General features: G+C 38.8%; 1 protein-coding gene across 1 annotated transcript in view; it reads right to left on the reverse strand.

The window, feature by feature from the left end:
- Positions 1–1,921: 1,921 nt before the first annotated feature.
- The window catches only part of MEI4 (meiotic double-stranded break formation protein 4), a 238,118-nt gene continuing 219,404 nt past the window's right edge, over positions 1,922–20,635 (reverse strand). The window contains exon 5 of the mRNA XM_036871740.1: positions 1,922–2,850. Coding sequence (XP_036727635.1) covers positions 2,581–2,850 — 270 coding nt within the window. The 3' untranslated portion in view covers positions 1,922–2,580. The remainder of the gene's footprint in view (positions 2,851–20,635) is intronic.

A 20,635-nucleotide genomic window follows, 5' to 3' on the forward strand; every position in this document is an offset into this window, starting at 1 on the left:
GGGTTGAAGAATCCAAAATAAGCTAATAATGAACCGCCATGCTGTAAGAGTTGTAGTTGAGGGCTTATAAAGCTTCGATGACAATCGCAAAGAAGTGGTATTTGTGAAAGTTTCATGAAGTGCCAGGACAGCTGATTAGGAGAGTCGACTGCAAAGACAGAATTCCTGGGGGTGAAACCCAAGTCTTCCCTTCCTGGTTTGCCTGAGTTCCTCATCTCTAAAACGGAGGTAACAATGTTACCTGTCACATAGGGTTGTTGGGGGAATCGAATGAGTAAATAAATGTAAAATGCTGAGATCAGTGCATCTATTTATTACATATATATGTATATTACATATAATGAATACTACATGGGTGTAAGCACTTAACATTTTTATTATTTCCTCCATTTTTAGGAGTGTTCTATGGTCCTCATTATTTCCCATCCTATCCTATATCCAATTTCATCGCTGCCTAAATGCTAACATCTCCATTATTATTATCCCCCAAGTCTTAATTGCTACACCATTCTTAGATATTGTTAATTCTAGCTTAAATCATTCATTCATCTCTATCTTTCACCATTTTACTGAAACACAGAGATACAAATGTCTTATTTGATCTTTTTCACCAGCAGGCAATTTAGACCTCAATACTATTGGGTTCACCAAGAAGTTAGTTGGGCCAACTTTTCAGCCAGCCCAATACATACACTTCACAGTTAACAGTGTTATAGACCTAAACACAGGATAATGAAGGGTTAGGTATTGTAGAAATGACTGAAGTTAAGTGTTTACATAAACATAATACCAAATAGAAATAAAATGTATCTCCATATTGTACATTAATGATGACCCCAACATCTTGTCTCTTCTTCTGTAAAAAATACATTTTCTAGGCTAATTTTCAGACCATGAAGCTTTGAAGATTACTGGAATTATTCTTAGGGTCACTACATTGTCTGACTGCAGTGGAAAAAGGGCCACTGCTGTTGCTTGTATATTCATCCACCTTGTCTAATCATTACGGAAGAGAGATGATGGGGTGATGTTGTGGGTAGTGAATTTGTACAAATCTTCAGAGGTGTTCCCAGGAATCAAATAATAGAAAAAAAAAAATGCCTTCTAATTCAGGATCGGGAATATCCTTCGTGTGTTCAACTAGGAAGTGCGGTGGAGCAAATTATCTGCCCCAACTCTTTAGCCTCTCGTGTATCCATACCCTTTGACATGTAGCTTTGCAAGTCTTCCCACTCAAGGTGGAGGGTACTTCCCTGTCCCTTTGAAGTACTCGGCCCAGGCATGTGGGCAGGAGTAACAGTGTGTGATTTCTCAGCCTAGCCCTTTTGCTCTTGCCCAGGGTAAGCACATGTGGAAGAGAACAAAGCCCAATCTATAAAGAGGAACCTTGCCCAGTGGGAGCTGCCAACGGAGGAGAGTTTTCCAGCAGAGCCCAGGTGAACTGACCCTCAGACATCTGAGAAAGAAACACTTATTGCTGTATACCACTAAGATTTTGTGGTTCTTTGTTACATAACAATAGCTGACTGATACATTTTGTTTCAGTATTATAAAAAAGGCTTTATCTTTTCTAGTGATAGAAAGCTAGAAATAACTCCACTAATGTGTGTCAGATAATGATACGATTTTATACAAGTTGCTTTTTAATACCAATGACATTCAGGAATGGTAATTAACTTATAAATAATATCACATACAATTAATAAAGCAAATTTGTATTTGTTGTGCCCTAAATTGCACTATAGGAAAGTAAATAATGAGTTCTCATTAAATTAGTTGGTTATGATTTTAATAATTGAATGAAAGTCAATGAAATTGTGTGACTGGAAAATTCAACCATTACGTTCATAAGTATAAATATACTTTTAATAAATATAAAGTATATTTCTAGACAGATGTTAGACTTAATTACACATAACAACTACATTTTAACAACAGGAATATTTTATATAATCAATAGAATCAAAAACAATTTGTTGAAAAACAAACACAGAACATTTTTAACAACTAATTAGTACTTTCAAAAGGACTTGACAAATATGTTGATTATATGAAATTAAAGGCCAGTAGGTTTACAAATGTTAAAAACTTTTCTCCTTCTACATGAGTCCCCTCTGAGACAATAGAAAATTATATAAGTGAAACTATTTAAGAAAGAAAAGTTAAAAAAAATCTCATTTATAACCACTTATTTTAAATGCTATGTTGATAAAGTAACAAAACATAAGATCTCTTGTTACCTTTTAGCATCTATTACATGAAAATCTTTTAAAATGTAATTTTTTAATAAAAGACAATTAATGGTCCATTTTAGAGAATAACAGAGCTAGACTCTATTGAGTAACATATTGTAAGATATCGTTCCATAAGAATAAGGAGGGCATTCTCAACTGAAACTGGCTGATTTTAGTATAGAAATATGACTCATAATCTTTTACACACAATTTAAGACTATTAAATTGAATTGATTATATTTAGAGATGCATTTAAAATGCTCATTTAAAAATATTCTTGAAAATCTGTTAAGCACAAGATCTTCATATATTCAACTTTAGTATGCTTCTGATATTTGGTAAATTGCTAAGGAAGTGAGTTATTTTCAACAGTTCCTATCTCTACTGAGTTCAAGAGAGTGCCCAGTCTCCATAAATAAAAAGTAAATAAAGGAAATGCATCAGAGAGTTGCAAAATAGTTTCATCATGCTTCTGAAGAAATTTCTTGATTTCTTGGTCCTCATGCCCTATTCTTGAAGCGTTGCCTTCTTCGGTTTCCTTCCGAAGAAGTTGTTCCAGAACCCAGAACACAGAGAAAATATTTTCATAGCGTGTCACATCGTAACTGGCTTGCACCTACAGATAAACAACAAACGAATGAGAACCTACTGTATAGCACAGGGAACTCTACTCAGTGCTCTGCAGTGACCTAAATGAGAAGGAAATCCAAAAAAGAGGGGATATATGTATATGTATAGCTGATTCACTTTGCTTTACAGTATAAACTAACAATGTCACACAATATTGTAAAGCAACTGTACTCCAATTAAAAAAAAAAAAAAAACTCCTTTAAAAAAATACTGGTTGTAGCTCAGATCAGCAAAAGCCAAATAAAGAGATCAAATTTTTGAACAAAAAGTAAAATACTTATTTAACACCTTCTATCTTCCCGTTCCTTTGATTGGAGTCGGGGGAGAGAGAACAAAAGAGAACATTTCCTCTTCCAATCTTGGTGAATGACTTTTTCTCCTTATGGTTTACAAAGTTCTGAATCCTTTCTCTACGGTGCTGCTATAATTCGTTACTGAGATGAATCTGCGAATACTCGGCAGAGAGTCTAACACACAACAAATCTTGTGTGTTGAATTCAACGTTTCATCAAAGACTTCCAATGCTTGATACTCCTGTCAATGATAACAAAAGGATCTTTGGTGGTAGAATTTTAGGAACATGTTTCGAAGTATAACTCAGTCCTAAAGCAGTTAGGGTTATGACCTGTAAGCGACTAGATGTGATCTCATCCTGAGACTACACAAATTGGGGAGGAGGAAGATTAGATTGTGTGGAATCAGATACACGGTCATGAGAAAAAATGTAGATGTTTCTTGTAGAAATTATTTGGCCTAGATGGCTGAAAGTGAGACCAAATCAAGGAAGGCCTAAAAGTGCACAATGGAAAGCGAAACATGAGGGATACAGGAAGCATGTAAAGATATAAACTGGCTTTATCATTTGCTTATTAAGAAATATGTTGGAAACATTCCAACAAATTTATCCACTGTAATAACACATAAATGAAGAAACATTCTTTTAGAGCCCAGAGGAATTATCTTCAACAAGGTTGTCTGATAAAAGAATCAATCAAACATATACAGATAACTGATACTTTTCTTTTTCTTGACTGAGGTATAACTGACATCACATTATATTAGTTTCATGTGTACAATGTAATGATCAATATTTGTATATGCTGCAAAATGATCATCACAATAAGTCCATTTAAAATCCATCAGCCTACATCGTTACAAAATTTTTTTCTTGTGATATTTTAAGATTGACTCTCCTAGCCACTTTCAAACATGCAATACAGTATTATTAACTATAGTCACCATGTTGTACATTACATCCCCATGACTTATTAATTTTATAATGAAATCTGCACCTTGTGACTCCCTTCACCCATTTTGCCCCCTACCCTCACCTCAGGCAACCCCCAATCTGTTTTCCATATCCAGGAGCTCAGTTGTTTGTTTTTTGGTTTCACATATAAGAGAGATCACACAGTGATTATCTTTTACTATTTGACTTACCTCACTTAGCATAACGCCTCAAGGTCCGTCCATGTGTTGCAAATGGAATGACTCCATTCTTTTTTACAGCTGAATAACAGTCCATTTTACATACATATATATATGTGTGTGTGTATATATATGTATATGTGCATGTGTATATATACCCCACCTTTTCTCTATTCATCCATCGACGACATTTAGGTTGTTTCCATGTCTTGGCTATTTGGCTGTTATAAATAATGCTGCAATGGACACAGGGGTGCATATATCTTTTCTAATTAGTGTTTCAAATTAGTTAACACTAATACTCAGAAGTGGAATTCTTGGATCATACAGTAGTTCTATTTTTAATTTTTTGAGGGATCTCCATACTGTTTTCCATAGTGGCTCCACCAGTTTTCATTCCCACCAGCAGGTGCACAAGGGTTCCCTTTTTCTCTACATCTTCACCATCATTTGTTATTTCTTGTCTTTTTGATAATAACCATCCTAACAACAGGTGTAAGGTGATATCTCATTGTGGTTTTAATTTGCATTTCCCTGATGACTAGTGATGTTGGGAATCTTTTCATGTACCTATTGGCCATGTGTACATCTTCTTTGGAAAATGTCTATTCAGCTCCTCTGCCCATTTTTTAATTGGATGTTTTTTTGCTATTGAGATATATGAGTTCTTTATATATTTTGGATATTAACCTCTTAACAGGTATATGATTTGCTAACATTTTCTCCCATTCAGTAGGTTGCCTTTTCATTTTGTTGACTTTCTTTGCTTTGCTGAAGCTTTTTAAAAGTTTGAAGTAGCCCCAGGTTGATTTTTGCTTTTGGTGTCAATCCAAAAAATAATTGCCAAGACCAATGTCAACGCACTCACTGCCTATGTTTCTTCCAGGAGTTTTTTTTTTTTTAAACATCTTTATTGAAGTATAATTGCCTTACAATGGTGTGTTAGCTTCTGCTTTATAACAAAGTGAATCAGTTATACATATACAATATGTTCCCATTTCTCTTCCCTCTTGCATCTCCCTCCCTCCCACCCTCCCCATCCCACCCCTCTAGGTGGTCACAAAGCACCGAGCTGATCTCCCTGTGCTATGCAGCTGCTTCCCACTAGTTATCTATTTTACATTTGGTAGTGTATATATGTCCATGACACTCTCTTACCCTGTCACATCTCACCCCACCCCCTCCCCATATCCTCAAGTCCATTCTCTAGTAGGTCTGTGTCTTTATTCCCGTCTTGCCACTAGGTTCTTCATGGCCTTTTTTTTTTCCCTTAGATTCTGTATATATGTGTTAGCATAATGTATTTGTTTTTCTCTTTCTGACTTACTTCACTCTGTATGACAGACTCTAACTCCATCCACTTCATTACAAATACCTCCATTTCATTTCTTTTTATGGCTGAGTAATATTCCATTGTATATATGTGCCACATCTTCTTTATCCATTCATCTGTCGATGGACATTTACGTTGCTTCCATGTCCTGGCTATTGTAAATAGAGCTGCAATGAACATTTTGGTACATGACTCTTTTTGACCTATGGTTTTCTCAGGGTATATGCCCAGTATTGGGATTGCTGGGTCATATGGTAGTTCTATTTGTAGTTTTTTAAGGAACCTCCATACTGTTCTCCATAGTGGCTGTATCAATTTACATTCCCACCAACAGTGCAAGAGTGTTCCCTTTCCTCCACACCCTCTCCAGCATTTATTGTTTCTAGATTTTTTGATGATGGCCATTCTGACCGGTGTGAGATGATATCTCATTGTAGTTTTGATTTGCATTTCTCTAATGATTAATGAGGTTGAGCATTCTTTCATGTGTCTGTAGGTCATCTGTATATCTTCTTTGGAGAAATGTCTATTTAGGTCTTCTGCCCATTTTTGGGTTGGGTTGTTCGTTTTTTTGTTATTGAGCTGCATGAGCTGCTTGTAAATCTTGGAGATTAATCCTTTGTCAGTTGCTTCATTTGCAAATATTTTCTCCCATTCTGAGGGTTGTCTTTTGGTCTTGTTTATGGTTTCCTTTGCTGTGCAAAAGCTTTTAAGTTTCATTAGGTCCCATTTGTTTATTTCTGTTCTTATTTCCATTTCTCTGGGAGCTGGGTCAAAAAGAATCTTGCTGTGATGTATGTCATAGAGTGTTCTGCCTATGTTTTCCTCTAAGAGTTTGATAGTGTCTGCCCTTACACTTAGGTCTTTAATCCATTTTGAGTTTATTTTTGTGCATGGTGTCAGGGAGTGTTCTAATTTCATACTTTTACATGTACCTGTCCAATTTCCCAGCACCACTTATTGAAGAGGCTGTCTTTTCTCCACTGTATATGCTTGCCTCCTTTATCAAAGATAAGGTGACCATATGTGTGTGGGTTTATCTCTGGGCTTTCTATCCTGTTCCATTGATCTATATTTCTGTTTTTGTGCCAGTACCAAACTGTCTTGATTACTGAAGCTTTGTAATATAGTCTGAAGTCAGGGAGCCTGATTCCCCCAGCTCCATTTTTCGTTCTCAAGATTGCTTTGGCTATTCGGGGTCTTTTGTGTTTCCATACAAATTGTGAAATTTTTTGTTCTAGTTCTGTGAAAAATGCCAGTGGTAGTTTGATAGGGATTGCATTGAATCTGTAGATTGCTTTGGGTAGTAGAGTCATTTTCACAATGTTGATTCTTCCAATCCAGGAACATGGTATATCTCTCCATCTATTTGTGTCATCTTTAATTTCTTTCATCAGTGTCTTATAATTTTCTGCATACAAGTCTTTTGTCTCCTTAGGTAGGTTTATTCCTAGATATTTTATTCTTTTTGTTGCAATGGTAAATGGGAGTGTTTTCTTAATTTCACTTTCAGATTTTTCGTCATTAGTGTATAGAAATGCAAGAGATTTCTGTGCATTCATTTTGTATCCTGCTACTTTACCAAATTCATTGATTAGCTCTAGGAGTTTTCTGGTAGCATCTTTAGGATTCTCTATGTATAGTATCATGTCATCTGCAAATAGTGACAGCTTTACTTCTTCTTTTCCGATTTGGATTCCTTTTATTTCTTTGTCTTCTCTGATTGCTGTGGCTAACACTTCCAAAACTATGTTGAATAATAGTGGTGAGAGTGGGCAACCTTGTCTTGTTCCTGATCTTAGTGGAAATGGTTTCAGTTTTTCACCATTGAGGACAGTGTTGGCTGTGGGTTTGTCATATATGGCCTTTATTATGTTGAGAAAAGTTCCCTCTATGCCTACTTTCTGCAGGGCTTTTATCATAAATGGGTGTTGAATTTTGTCGAAAGCTTTCTCTGCATCTATTGAGATGATCATATGGTTTTTCTCCTTCAATTTGTTAATATGGTGTATCACATTGATTGATTTGCGTATATTGAAGAATCCTTGCATTCCTGGGATAAACCCCACTTGATCATGGTGTATGATCCTTTTAATGTGCTGTTGGATTCTGTTTGCTAGTATTTTGTTGAGGATTTTTGCATCTATGTTCATCAGTGATATTGGCCTGTAGTTTTCTTTCTTTGTGACATCTTTGTCTGGTTTTGGTATCAGGGTGATGGTGGCCTCGTAGAATGATTTTGGGAGTGTTCCTCCCTCTGCAATATTTTGGAAGAGTTTGAGAAGGATAGGTGTTAGCTCTTCTCTAAATGTTTGATAGAATTCGCCTGTGAAGCCATCTGGTCCTGGGCTTTTGTTTGTTGGAAGGTTTTTAATCACAGTTTCAATTTCAGTGCTTGTGATTGGTCTGTTCATATTTTCTATTTCTTCCTGGTTCAGTCTCGGCAGTTTGTGCATTTCTAAGAATCTGTCCATTTCTTCCAGGTTGTCCATTTTATTGGCATAGAGTTGCTTGTAGTAATCTCTCATGATCTTTTGTATTTCTGCAGTGTCAGTGGTTACTTCTCCTTTTTCATTTCTAATTCTATTGATCTGAGTCTTCTCCCTTTTTCTCTTGATGAGTCTGGCTAATGGTTTATCAATTTTGTTTATCTTCTCAAAGAACGAGCTTTTAGTTTCATTGATTTTTGCTATTGTTTCCTTCATTTCTTTTTCATTTATTTCTGACCTGATCTTTATAATTTCTTTCCTTCTGCTGGCTTTGGGGTTTTTTTGTTCTTCTTTCTCTAATTGCTTTAGGTGCAAGGTTAGGTTGTTTATTCGAGATGTTTCCTGTTTCTTGAGGTAGGCTTGTATTGCTATAAACTTCCCTCTTAGCACTGCTTTTGCTGCATCCCATAGGTTTTGGGTTGTCGTATCTCCATTGTCATTTGTTTCTAGGTATTTTTTGATTTCCCCTTTGATTTCTTCAGTAATCACTTCGTTATTAAGTAATGTATTGTGTAGCCTCCATGTGTTTGTATTTTTTACAGATCTTTTCCTGTAATTGATATCTAGTCTCTTAGCGTTGTGGTTGGAAAAGATACTTGATATGATTTCAATTTTCTTAAATTTACCAAGGCTTGATTTGTGACCCAAGATATGATCTATCCTGGAGAATGTTCCATGAGCACTTGAGAAAAATGTGTATTCTGCTCTTTGTTTTTGGGTGGAATGTCCTATAAATATCAATTAAGTCCATATTGTCTAATGTATCATTTAAAGCTTGTGTTTCCTTATTTATTTTCATTTTGGATGATCTGTCCATTGGTGAAAGTGGGGTGTTAAAGTCCCTTACTATGATTGTGTTACTGTCGATTTCCCCTTTTATGGCTGTTAGTATTTGCCTTATGTATTGAGGTGCTCCTATGTTGGGTGCATAAATATTTACAATTGTTATACCTTCCTCTTGGATCGATCCCTTGATCATTATATAGTGTCCTTCTTTGTCTCTTGTAATAGTCTTTATTTTAAAGTCTATTTTGTCTGATATGAGAATTGCTACTCCAGCTTTCTTTTGATTTCCATTTGCATGGAATATCTTTTTCCATCCCCTCACTTTCAGTCTATATGTGTCTCTAGGTCTGAAGTGGGTCTCTTGTAGACAGCATATATATGGGTCTTGTTTTTGTATCCATTCAGCCAGCCTGTGTCTTTTGGTGGGAGCATTTAATCCATTTACATTCAAGGTAATTATCGATATGTATGTTCCTATTCCCATTTTCTTAAATGTTTTGGGTTTGTTATTGTAGGTGTTTTCCTTCTCTTGTGTTTCTTGCCTAGAGAAGTTCCTTTAGCATTTGTTGTAAAGCTGGTTTGGTGGTGCTGAACTCTCAGCTTTTGCTTGTCTGTAAAGGTTTTAATTTCTCCATCAAATCTGAATGAGATCCTTGCTGGGTAGAGTAATCTTGGTTGTAGGTTTTTCTCCTTCATGACTTTCAGTATATCCTGCCACTCCCTTCTGGCTTGCAGAGTTTCTGCTGAAAGATCAGATGTTAACCTTATGGGGATTCCCTTGTGTGTTATTTGTTTTTTTTCCCTTGCTGCCTTTAATATGTTTTCCTTATACTTAATTTTTGACAGTTTGATTAATATGTGTCTTGGCGTGTTTCTCCTTGGGTTTATCCTGTATGGGACTCTCTGTGCTTCCAGGACTTGATTAACTATTTCCTTTCCCATATTAGGGAAGTTTTCAACTATAATCTCTTCAAATATTTTCTCAGTCCCTTCTTTTTCTCTCTTCTTCTGGGAACCCTATAATTCGAATGTTGGTGCGTTTAATGTTGTTCCCAGAGGTCTCTGAGACTGTCCTCAGTTCTTTTCATTCTTTTTTCTTTATCTGCTCTGTAGTAGTTATTTCCACCATTTTATCTTCCAGGTCACTTATCCTTTCTTCTGCCTCAGTTATTCTGCTATTGATCCCATCTAGAGTATTTTTAATTCATTTATTGTGTTTTCATCATTGCTTGGTTCCTCTTTAGTTCTTCTACGTCCTTGTTAAATGTTTCTTGCATTTTGTCTATTCTATTTCCAAGATTTTGGATCATCCTTACTATCATTATTCTGAATTCTTTTTCAGGTAGACTACCTATTTCCTCTTCATTTGTTAAGTCTGGTGTGTTTTGACCCTGCTCCTTCATCTGCTGTGTGTTTTTCTGTCGTCTCATTTTGCTTATCTTACTGTGTTTGGGGTCTCCTTTTCATGGCTGCAGGTTTGTAGTTCCCGTTGTTTTTGGTATCTGTCCCCAGTGGCTAAGGTTGGTTCAGTGGGTTGTGTAGGCTTCCTGGTGGAGGGAACTAGTGCCTGAGCTCTGGTGGATGAGGCTGGATCTTGTCTTTCTGGTGGGCACGTCCACGTCTGGTGGTGTATTTTGGGGTGTCTGTGGCCTTATTATGATTTTAGGCAGCCTCTCTGCTAATGGATGGGGTTGTGTTCCTGTCTTGCTAGTTGTTTGGCATAGGGTGTCCAGCACTGTAGCTTGCTGGTCGTTGAGTGAAGCTGGGTCTTGATGTTGAGATGGAGATCTCTGAGAGATTTTTGCCATTTGGTATTACGTGGAGCTGGGAGGTCTCTTGTGGACCAGTGTCCTGAAGTTGGCTCTCCCACCTCAGAGGCACGGCCCTGATGCCTGGCTGGAGCACCAAGAGCCTTTCGTCCACATGGCTCAGAGTAAAAGGGAGAAAAAATAGAAAGAAAGAAAGAAAGAGGCTATAATATAGTGAAGTAAAATAAAGCTATTGTAAAGCAAAGCTATACAGAGAAAATCTCACCCAGAAGCATATACATATACACTCACAAAAAAAAGGAAAAGGGGAAAAATTAATATATCCTGCTCCCAAAGTCCACCTCCTGAATTTGGGATGATTCGTTGTCTATTCAGGTATTCAACAGATGCAGGCACATCAAGTTGTTTGTGGAGTTTTAATCCGCTGCTTCTGAGGCTGCTGGGAGAGATTTCCCCTTCTCTTCCCTGTTTGCACAGCTCCTGGGGTTCAGCTTTGGATTTGGCCCCGCCTCTGTGTGTAGGTTGCCTGAGGGCGTCTGTTCTTCACTCAGACAGGACGGGGTTAAAGGAGCAGCTGCTTCAGGGGCTCTGGCTCACCCAGGCCGCGGGGAGGGAGGGGTACAGAGGAGGCGGGGTGAGCCTGTGGTGGCCAAGGCTGGCGTGACGTTGCACCAGCCTGAGGCGCGCCGTGCGTTCTCCCGGGGAAGTTGTCCCTGGATCACGGGACCCTGGCAGTGGCGGGCTGCACAGACTCCCGGGAGGGGCGGTGTGGAGAGTGACCTGGGCTCGCACACAGGCTTCTTGGTGGCGGCAGCAGCAGCTTTAGCGTCTCACGCCCGTCTCTGGGGTCCGCGCTGATCGCCGCGGCTCGCGCCCGTCTCTGGAGTTCGTTTAGGCGGCGCTCTGAATCCCCTCTCCTCGCGCACCAGGAAACAAAGAGGGAAGAATAAGTCTCTTGCCTCTTCGGCAGCTGCAGACTTTTTCCCCGGACTCCCTCCTGGCTAGCTGTGGTGCACTAGCCCCTTCAGGCTGTGTTCACGCCGCCAACCCCAGTCCTCTCCCTGGGATCCGACCGAAGCCCGAGCCTCAGCTCCCAGCCCCGCACGCCCCGGCGGCTGAGCAGACAAGCCTCTCGGGCTGGTGAGTGCTGGTCGGCGCCGAGCCTCCGTGCGGGAACCTCTCCGCTTTGCCCTCCGCACCCCTGTGGCTGCGCTCTCCTCCGTGGCTCCGAAGCTTCCCCCCTCTGCCACCCGCAGTCTCTGCCCGCGAAGGGGCTCCTAGTGCGTGGAAACCTTTCCTCCTTCACGGCTCCCTCCCACTGGTGCAGGTGCCGTCCCTATTTTTTGTCTCTGTTATTTCTTTTTTCTTTTGCCCTACCCAAGTACGGGGGGAGTTTCTTGCCTTTTTGGAGGTCAGACGTTTTCTGCCAGAGTTCAGTGGGTGTTCTGTAGGAGCAGTTCCACGTGTAGATGTATTTCTACTGTATCTGTGGGAAGGAAGGTGATCTCCGCGTCTTACTCTTCTGCCATCTTCTCTCCTCCTCCAGGAGTTTTTTTAAAAAATATATTTACTGCTTGTTATCTATACCCCTCTTTTTTTAAAAATTTTTTAAAATTTTTATTTATTTATTTATGGCTGTGTTGGGTCTTCGTTTCTGTGCGAGGGCTTCCTCTAGCTGCGGCAAGTGGGAGCCACTCCTCATCGCGGTGCGCGGGCCTCTCACTATCGCGGCCTCTCTTGTTGCGGAGCACAGGCTCCAGACGCGCAGGCTCAGTAGTTGTGGCTCATGGGCCTAGTCGCTACGCGGCATGCGGGACCCTCCCAGACCAGGGCTCGAACCCGTGTTCCCTTCATTGGCAGGCAGATTCTCAACCACTGCACCACCAGGGAAGCCCCTCTTCCAGCAGTTTTATGGGCATAAAGCAGGCAGAGTATGTCTTGGTCCCTTTCCATTTGCTTGGAGAATCTCACTTTGGGCATGTTTAGCTCTGCTTCCAGGTGAGCTGGGGTTCCCTGTAGTGTCCCATTTCTCTACATTGTTTGGGACTTTGCTTTTACCAGAATTTATCTGTCTTGGGTTCCACCTTTATCCCAAATGCCTATTCTCATAATATGAATTGGATAAACTCTTTTGCTCCAAGATATTTACATCTCATAGAACATTAACTTGAAACTAACTCCTCCATTTAGAAACAGTATACATTTAACTTACACCCCTTAGCAGCCCTCCCGCTCAACATGACTCAGATGGCATGTCTGTGGGGGAGGTCTTTCCTGTAGTTCCCAAATTTTATCACACTGGCAGCTGCCTGCTCTGCCTAATCATATGTTCAGACACTTTCCGAAATAGTGCATAAGCTGAATAAAAACTAAAATAAATGGAATTAAGATGACAGCTGATACCCTTCTACTATATTTTGGTGTAATTTTTACATTCTCACTGTCAAATTAGACTGAACCACACCAGCGCTGGAAAATCCCCAACACAGATGAAACGTACTCACCTGGAAAATGCCCACGTGTTTTGCCTGAACACCTACCAGGAAGACTGAATGAAGCCCAGTACACAAGCATGACGGCTCTGTACATCCAATGGAAGGCTATCAGTTTGTCTCTCTAACTGGGTCTTTCTCTATCTGGGTCTTTCTGAACTGAACTGGGTCTTTCTGAACTGAAGGACCCCTTAGAAGCAGCTTCAGTAGTCCCATCACTACTTCTTATACCTAATCCCATTTTATACAGCAGGGGACCTTCAGAAGAGGAAATACTTTCCTGGTAGGAAAATCACCATGTATTTTTGTAGGTCACTTTTAGAATTAAATATTTCTTATGATTATTTTTCTATTTCTGAGTTGGGCTTGAGAAAGTCAAAGTATCCAAATATTTATTTAAATAGTAAAAAAATAATATTTCTTTACATGCTGCAAAATTTTACTTCAAAACTTAGATTATGAAATTAAGGCTATAGACACATGGTGCCAGTTTCCTAATTGTTGTTTCAGTTGAAATTCAGTCAAGGTTAACTTGATATTTTTATAAAGACTTATTATCCTTGAAGCAGACATATCTACTTGCTTACTCCATACCCATTTCTCCCTCATTTTTCATCAGCAGAACCCCAGTTTTGTTCAGAATGACAACGGATCAACAAAAAATGTATATTTTCCAGTCTCTCTTAAGGCTAATTCTGGTCAAAGAAATGGAAATATAAGTAACTGGGTGGGGCTTCTGGGAAAAGTGCTGTAATAGCAGGCAAAATCTGGTGGAATGCACTTTTGCCTTCTCTCTTCACCATTGGTCCTGCTTGGAAATACAGATGTAATGCTTGGAGGTCCAGCAGCCTTGTTGTGAGCCTGAGGATGAAGGCTGCCCATGGATAAGTAGAAAGGGCCAGATTCCGGATGGCTTTGTGCAGCTCAATATACCCACGCAGGATGGCTGTACCTTCCTGCACTGTGCTGGGGCTCCCTTCTTCCATTTTGGTCTTTTAAAATCGGAAGCTTGAGACTTAATCTAGGCAGGAAGGAAACTCTTAAGTTTCCTTTGTCTTGAAAAGGTGCTGCTTGCTGCTGTCTCTGACACAGAAAGGACAGAGATAGCTAAAGGGACAAAAACAGTCACACTCCTTGGCAGCTGATCATGTAGCAAAAGGTACTGTACACTTAAGGTGTTGCTTGCAGTTTGGATGCTTATATTTAATGCTGAAAAATATGAAAATGTAAATAGTTCACAAAATTCAACACTTTGACAATTTAAATGTGCTAACCAAGGGCATGCAGAAGTGCAGTCTGACTCTTTCAGAAATAAGCATGCTGCTATGGAAAGGGTAAAAACACAACACGACATTTTTCTTATTGCTCCAAATGTAAGAGATGAAGGAGAAAACTGGATCATTAAAGGGCAGAAAACCAAGTCAAAGAGTATAGGTGCGTGGCCTAAATGTTAAATTAAATGTTCAGACTGTAATATGCCATTGGCTCAGTATCCCACATGCCAGATTTTATTAGACAGAAGCAATAAGTAAGATACAATTAAAACAAGCAGTTTCTAAAAGAATGAATTCAACACAGTACTTTAAAGGAAAAGGTCAGTTGTCTACATGATAATTAAGTGAAAAACTTACCCCTAAGTTTTGATAACTTAGCCTTTTTTATCTACTAGAAGGCAGTAGATTTCAGTCAAGGAGCTGAGGAGGATGAAAGTTAACTCTCTAGCAGCTGTTTACTAAGCAGCTTGCAGCTTCTGAAGCACACGAGAAGGTACTGAAAGAGCCCAGTGCAATACTGCACGTGGCCACGCTAGCAACAGTGCCTGAGAACGGAGTAGGAGAACCGCATGCATATTATACATCATCCATATAACACATAAATCACACGCACACACACACAATCGATGAACTTATGGTTGCAATAGAACCCTGGCAACCTGGGTGCCGGACCCATACTGAGGGAGTAAAAGGCAAAAGGCTGATCAGAGCAGAGTGTAGTTAGTTAATTAGGGAAGACTTCCTAGAGATGAATTGTGAGCCAAGGCCCAAAGGGAGTGAGGGGTAGAGACTGGTGAATCACCTTTTGACCAAAGTGTCAGGTCAAAAAGAATAAAAAGGATTCAATGGAGATTAATCCATTTTGCTTTAACAGATAATGGTATAGTTATCTGCCTAAAATGTTGCATCCTAGAGACGGGTTCTAAGGGGCTTATGTCTAATTTGTAGGTAACTTAGATGAAAAGTTCTAAACTATTAAAATTACTAGCATTTAGGATCTTGATATTTTGCCATGTTTCCAGTGGGAAGTAGTTTAATCTTTCAGTATAAATCTGAAAGATTTATACATAAAAATATCAATGAAAGGAATAGACATAACAGAATTTTTAAAAAATCTGTCATAATTAGCCTTGTTTAAAGATGATGGTTTTCTCATTAACCAATTTTACCTACTTTTCTCAAATCTGTTTTTTGAGGCTGAATATTAAAAACACAGCACAGGATCACAAATTTTCAAATAAGAAGTATTATCTATTATCATTTATCATCATCATCATCATTGTTATGTTTTTACCCAAAGTGAAAAAGATATCATCCCTATCCATAAGGTACTTTGAACCTAGAGGAAAGCTACTGGTATTATTCAAGTACTGTGCTATGGTCAACTGTTGTTGGGGGCGTTTCACGTTCACTGTGAACTGTTCCTGTAGAGATGTGTAAGAACCTGATGACGCACCTTCATCTACTTTCCTCTGCCAAGAAAATCCTTCATGAATAGCAGTCATCTAGCAGACAATTCCTTTTTGCATAGAAGGGTGGTAACAAGGAACCTAAATGTGAGACGATTATTTTAAAGTCTTTCTGATATTAGAAGGCCCTGAAGTAGGCGTAGGTGTGGGTTAAACACGGCGTCTTATAGGAAATATAAAGAGGTCCAGTTATTTGACTAGTGTGAGATGCATCAACTTGTTCATCTGTTCTAGTGGTAGGTTGGTAAAAATGACCTTCTAAGCAGTATGCCCTTTTGGTGACTAACTCAATAACATCACAGATTAAACCCCAAGTGCTTTAAATTTTATATTTGCACATTTCTCTGGGGAAGTCTCCTGTGGTTTGACTCCTATTCATCCCTTTCTTGGTCATCAGAAGAGCAGATTGTTGGACATAATAATAAGATAGATCCCACATCAATTTTAATTCTCAAATCTCTTCATGTAAAGAGCAGAGAGTTCCCAATACAGGGACAAAGCATTTCTTTGTTCTATGAGATCCCCTGAGTCAACCTGAAGTAGCTTTACCCTGCATCCCCACTGCTTTCTTAGGGTCTGCGCCCTTAATTACGGGGCCATCATCAACCCCACTCGGAGAAACTTTTTCACTATTTTATACCACAATATTAAACTTAGTCTCAGGCTGGAAATGCCTTTCAAGCATTTTGAGAAGCAAGCAGATCATTTATTTGTCTGGACTTCCACCACAGTAGTTCTTGACAAAGCAGTACAAACCGGATGCCTTTGTTATCATTATGAGAGTCTATTAAGTGAAAGAACAGGGCTCACAGACTGGAATAAAAGTAGCTGAATTCATTAAGGATGAATTTAGCTGCGAATACTTAGCACTTTATGATGTTATGTTTCTGCCTGCCTCACGCGCCTCCTCTCTTGCTTCAGTCCTGTTACAAGCACTGACTGGGTACCTTCACATGTCAGACCCCACGGTGAGTGCTCAGAACGCAGAGGTGAATAGGACAGGACCCCTACCTGTAGGAGAGCTCCTCGTGTGCCTAGGGAGACAAAGAAGTAGAAAATAATGGCAGTGCAGAGCGCGTGCATGGTGTAAGGGCTACAGAGGAACTCTAAAGATAGTTGAGTCACATGTGTGAGAAGACACTGAAGGGCAGGAAACGAGGTGGTCATGAATGATCACCCTGTAGGCTCACCTCCGTCTGGATGTGATGGCAGGATGATTCTTTTGGAGAGATGACTTGAAAGTTATTGTCAGCATAGGACAACACCTGTTTGGCTTCTACCACAGGGCTCTCAGTCTCTGGTCGGTCAGTGTGCACTGAGGCAAGGCAGCAGCAGAGAGCTTAAAGGGGGAGTTGGGGGGTGTCAGCATTCTCTGCAACAGCCCTCTCGGCACAGACCCCCCCCTCTCAGCCTTCTTTAAGGCAGTGGAACCAGACCCATCTGACTGGTGCATGCAGTCAAAGGCCAAGTCAGGTCTATATGTTAAGAAAATCTTAAAGACTGTGTTTGGTTCCATGAGGTCTATAGTCACTTACATGCCTGACACTTATCCTCCCGAAGGAAGGCACGGACAACAAGACAAATGACGAAAGTATAATTCTTCGGAGAGAATGCACTGCTTCACTAAGTTAAGCCACCCCCGCCATGCAGTTCAGACACTGCGTGAGTAGAAGAAATCAGAGCTGGTGAAATGTCTGATATATATTAGAAACAGAGATCCAGATGGCCATTATTTACGGCAAACACGTGTCCAAATAGCCAGTGGGGATAAAATCAACAAGAAACTTTCTTCTTTAGGACTCTAAATAAAGACTATCCAAGACAACAACAAAACCTGCCTGACCAGCCAGAAGGCAGGAACCAGATTTGCTGGAGTAGGATCAATGGCCACGCAGACTAAAAAAGAATCTCCTAGAGGCTGCTTAGCTAAGCTTTGATAAGTGTGCCAAAGTAAGCAAGAAATGTAGATACATTTTTAAGAGCACTGGATCCAAAGCCCAAGATTAGTGACAACAAGGGGCTGGAGTCATAAGTGACCAGATCCTTTCCAATACTTTTGTTTGGAAACTGAAAGCTAACTTTGGCCTCAGGTTAAATCTACTAATTATCTCCCAAAGCACAACTGAACGGGCTTGTATTTACAGAAATTAAAAGTCAACACATTTGTCCCTTTTTCTTCCTATTTTAAACATGTGTCACCACTGATTCAATGAAATCATTTTATCGGAACTTGCTTTCAAAGGCTAAGTGAAACTGCACAACAGCCAGGAAAGTCTGGAAACACAAAAGAGAAAAAACTGAACGTGTTCTCATGAACATTTATTGACATAGAGACTGTGTCTATAGCAAAGTGAGTATTGCATTTCTTGTTCTTTTGTTCTTTTTTAAAAATCAACTGACCACCATTTCTCTTTTTTTAAAAATCAGATTTTTTGAGATATAATTGACATACAGTAAAATTTACCCTTTTTAAGTGTTTGGTATCATGAATTTGATAAGTTACTTTTAAGAACAAAGAAATGTCATAATAGAAATAATCTTTGAATAAAAGAAAAAGCAGTCATGCTATAGTCATGTGATATTGTTTAACATTTTAAATGTTTTGCTACCTTCTAGTTGATTTTTTATTAAAATATATATAAAACACTTAGTGTTTTTTTTACTACTATATGAAGTACTTCTATAACCATGATTATAATAACTATAATTTGTTACTTGAAGATAATCTAGAGAATTTTTTTTAAAAGAAAAGATCCATATGTAATGCAGAAAGTTTAGGAGAAGGCACTAGACTTCAAACTATGAGACGGTTATCTGGTTTGACTATTTTCATTACCTGTGTGCTAAGAAGCTGCTGGGGAAATTTATCTGTTACGAAAGTGCTAAGTGGTCCTACAGAAAGCTTTGGTGTGTTAGTGCTGGTGAAAGTCGCTACCTGATGACAAACGTAAAGAAAGGAATATAGAACCAGAGGACCTAACCTTCCGTGTCTCCTTCAAAGAACACCTCTTCAGTAGCTACAGCCAACCACATGCTGAGATGGAAATTATACAAAGATGACTGGAAGTATGGCTTCAGATCCTTTAGGCATCACGGTTCAAGGTAGAATTACATATGGGAATAAGCAGAATACAGTGGGATGTATATTGTAAGAGTGTTATTGTATTTGCATTGCTCCTGGATGATCACACTCAAAAACATGAAGAATGCGCTCAGCACATAATCTCAATGGAGAATAATGCTAAATGCCTCTGTTTTAAACTAGCAATGGCTTACAAGGAAAATTAAATACGTTATGGGGAATTAGGTTAACTTAAATGCACTGAAAATAAAACAAGTGGGAGAAGAACTCAATAAACATATATTAATACACAGGTTATAAAAGTGTTTCTCATCTTTTTTAGATACATGTTGCAAAACGAAAATCAAGTATGCTGAGGAGTACCCACATTTATAAGACAGATCAGTTAGTTTGCTTAGCCAGCACTGTATAGACTTGGTTATATGCTTTATAAGCAATTATTTTCAGGAAAAAAAAAAATGTTCCCAAGTAAGTTGACTATCATTGGTTAATTTCAAAGAAATGTTTAAAATAAACACCACATTTTAAATGTAACTGTATTTGTTTCTGAATTTTAGTCTGAAATTACAATAAGTTTTACCTTTTTTAGAAACTAAACTATGCTGCTAACATTAGAAAAGTGATTGATTCTTTATTCAAACTTAACCCCAAAATGTAATATCTGGATCTGATATAAAAATGACATTAAAACTTTAAGATGACATATTTCACTAATACAACCAAAAAACTCTCCAAATGCTTCAAGAAAGTGGCTTCAGCAATGAAAAATGAATATTTCATTCAAAAACTTTTTCATACTCTAATTTATAATGTAAGGAAATACAGCAGTTTCTTGTAAAATGTTCCACTTTGGGGGAATAAGAAGCCAACTGCTCCGGATGTCTAACTTCCAGACATCAAGTATCTTGGAATTTGCGGACCCTGACACAGTGAAATGTCCACCAGGAGACAGTTCCTGGTGGACGGCGCATGTGACTCTGCAGGAGGGTCTCCGGGTCCTCACTCAGATCCTCTCAACTCACTTCAGGGGCTCATTCTGAAGGTAACAAGGACAGAGAAGGAAGTCCTGCTAGAGGAAAGGAAGTGAGAACTGACAGCAAAGGAAAAACTATAAAACTCAGACTGGGTCTTCTAGAATGGAAAAGGAGCTCTGTATGCTTGAATGTGCCTCCAAGGACATAACTAACACTGCACAATTCAAAAGCAGATGATGGGTGTGACAAATGTATAAATGATGCTTGATTCATTCAGTTTAATAAATTGAATTTACTATAGCATTCCATTAAAATGTTAAAGTTTAAAAAGTATCTTATTCATGTGGGAAATTTTCTTACGCAGGATAGTTAATATTTGTAATGATTTTAGATGACGTGATGTACCATCAAATAACGTTACTTATTTTAGCCTAACTAATATGTTCCTGAGCGTTATCCACAGAAAATTACTACAAAATAGTTATTCTTGGCAAGTATAGTAGAAAGTTTAGTAGCAGTGTCTTTTCAAAGATACATTGTGTTTTAAGAAAACTCAGATACCATATGCTAACACATATATATGGAATCTAAAAAAAAAAAAAAAAAAAGGTCATGAAGAACCTAGGGACAAGATGGGAATAAAGACGCAGACCTACTAGAGAATGGACTTGAGGA

This window comes from Balaenoptera musculus, chromosome 12 (assembly GCF_009873245.2).
Source record: "Balaenoptera musculus isolate JJ_BM4_2016_0621 chromosome 12, mBalMus1.pri.v3, whole genome shotgun sequence".
Classification (NCBI taxonomy): domain Eukaryota; kingdom Metazoa; phylum Chordata; class Mammalia; order Artiodactyla; family Balaenopteridae; genus Balaenoptera; species Balaenoptera musculus.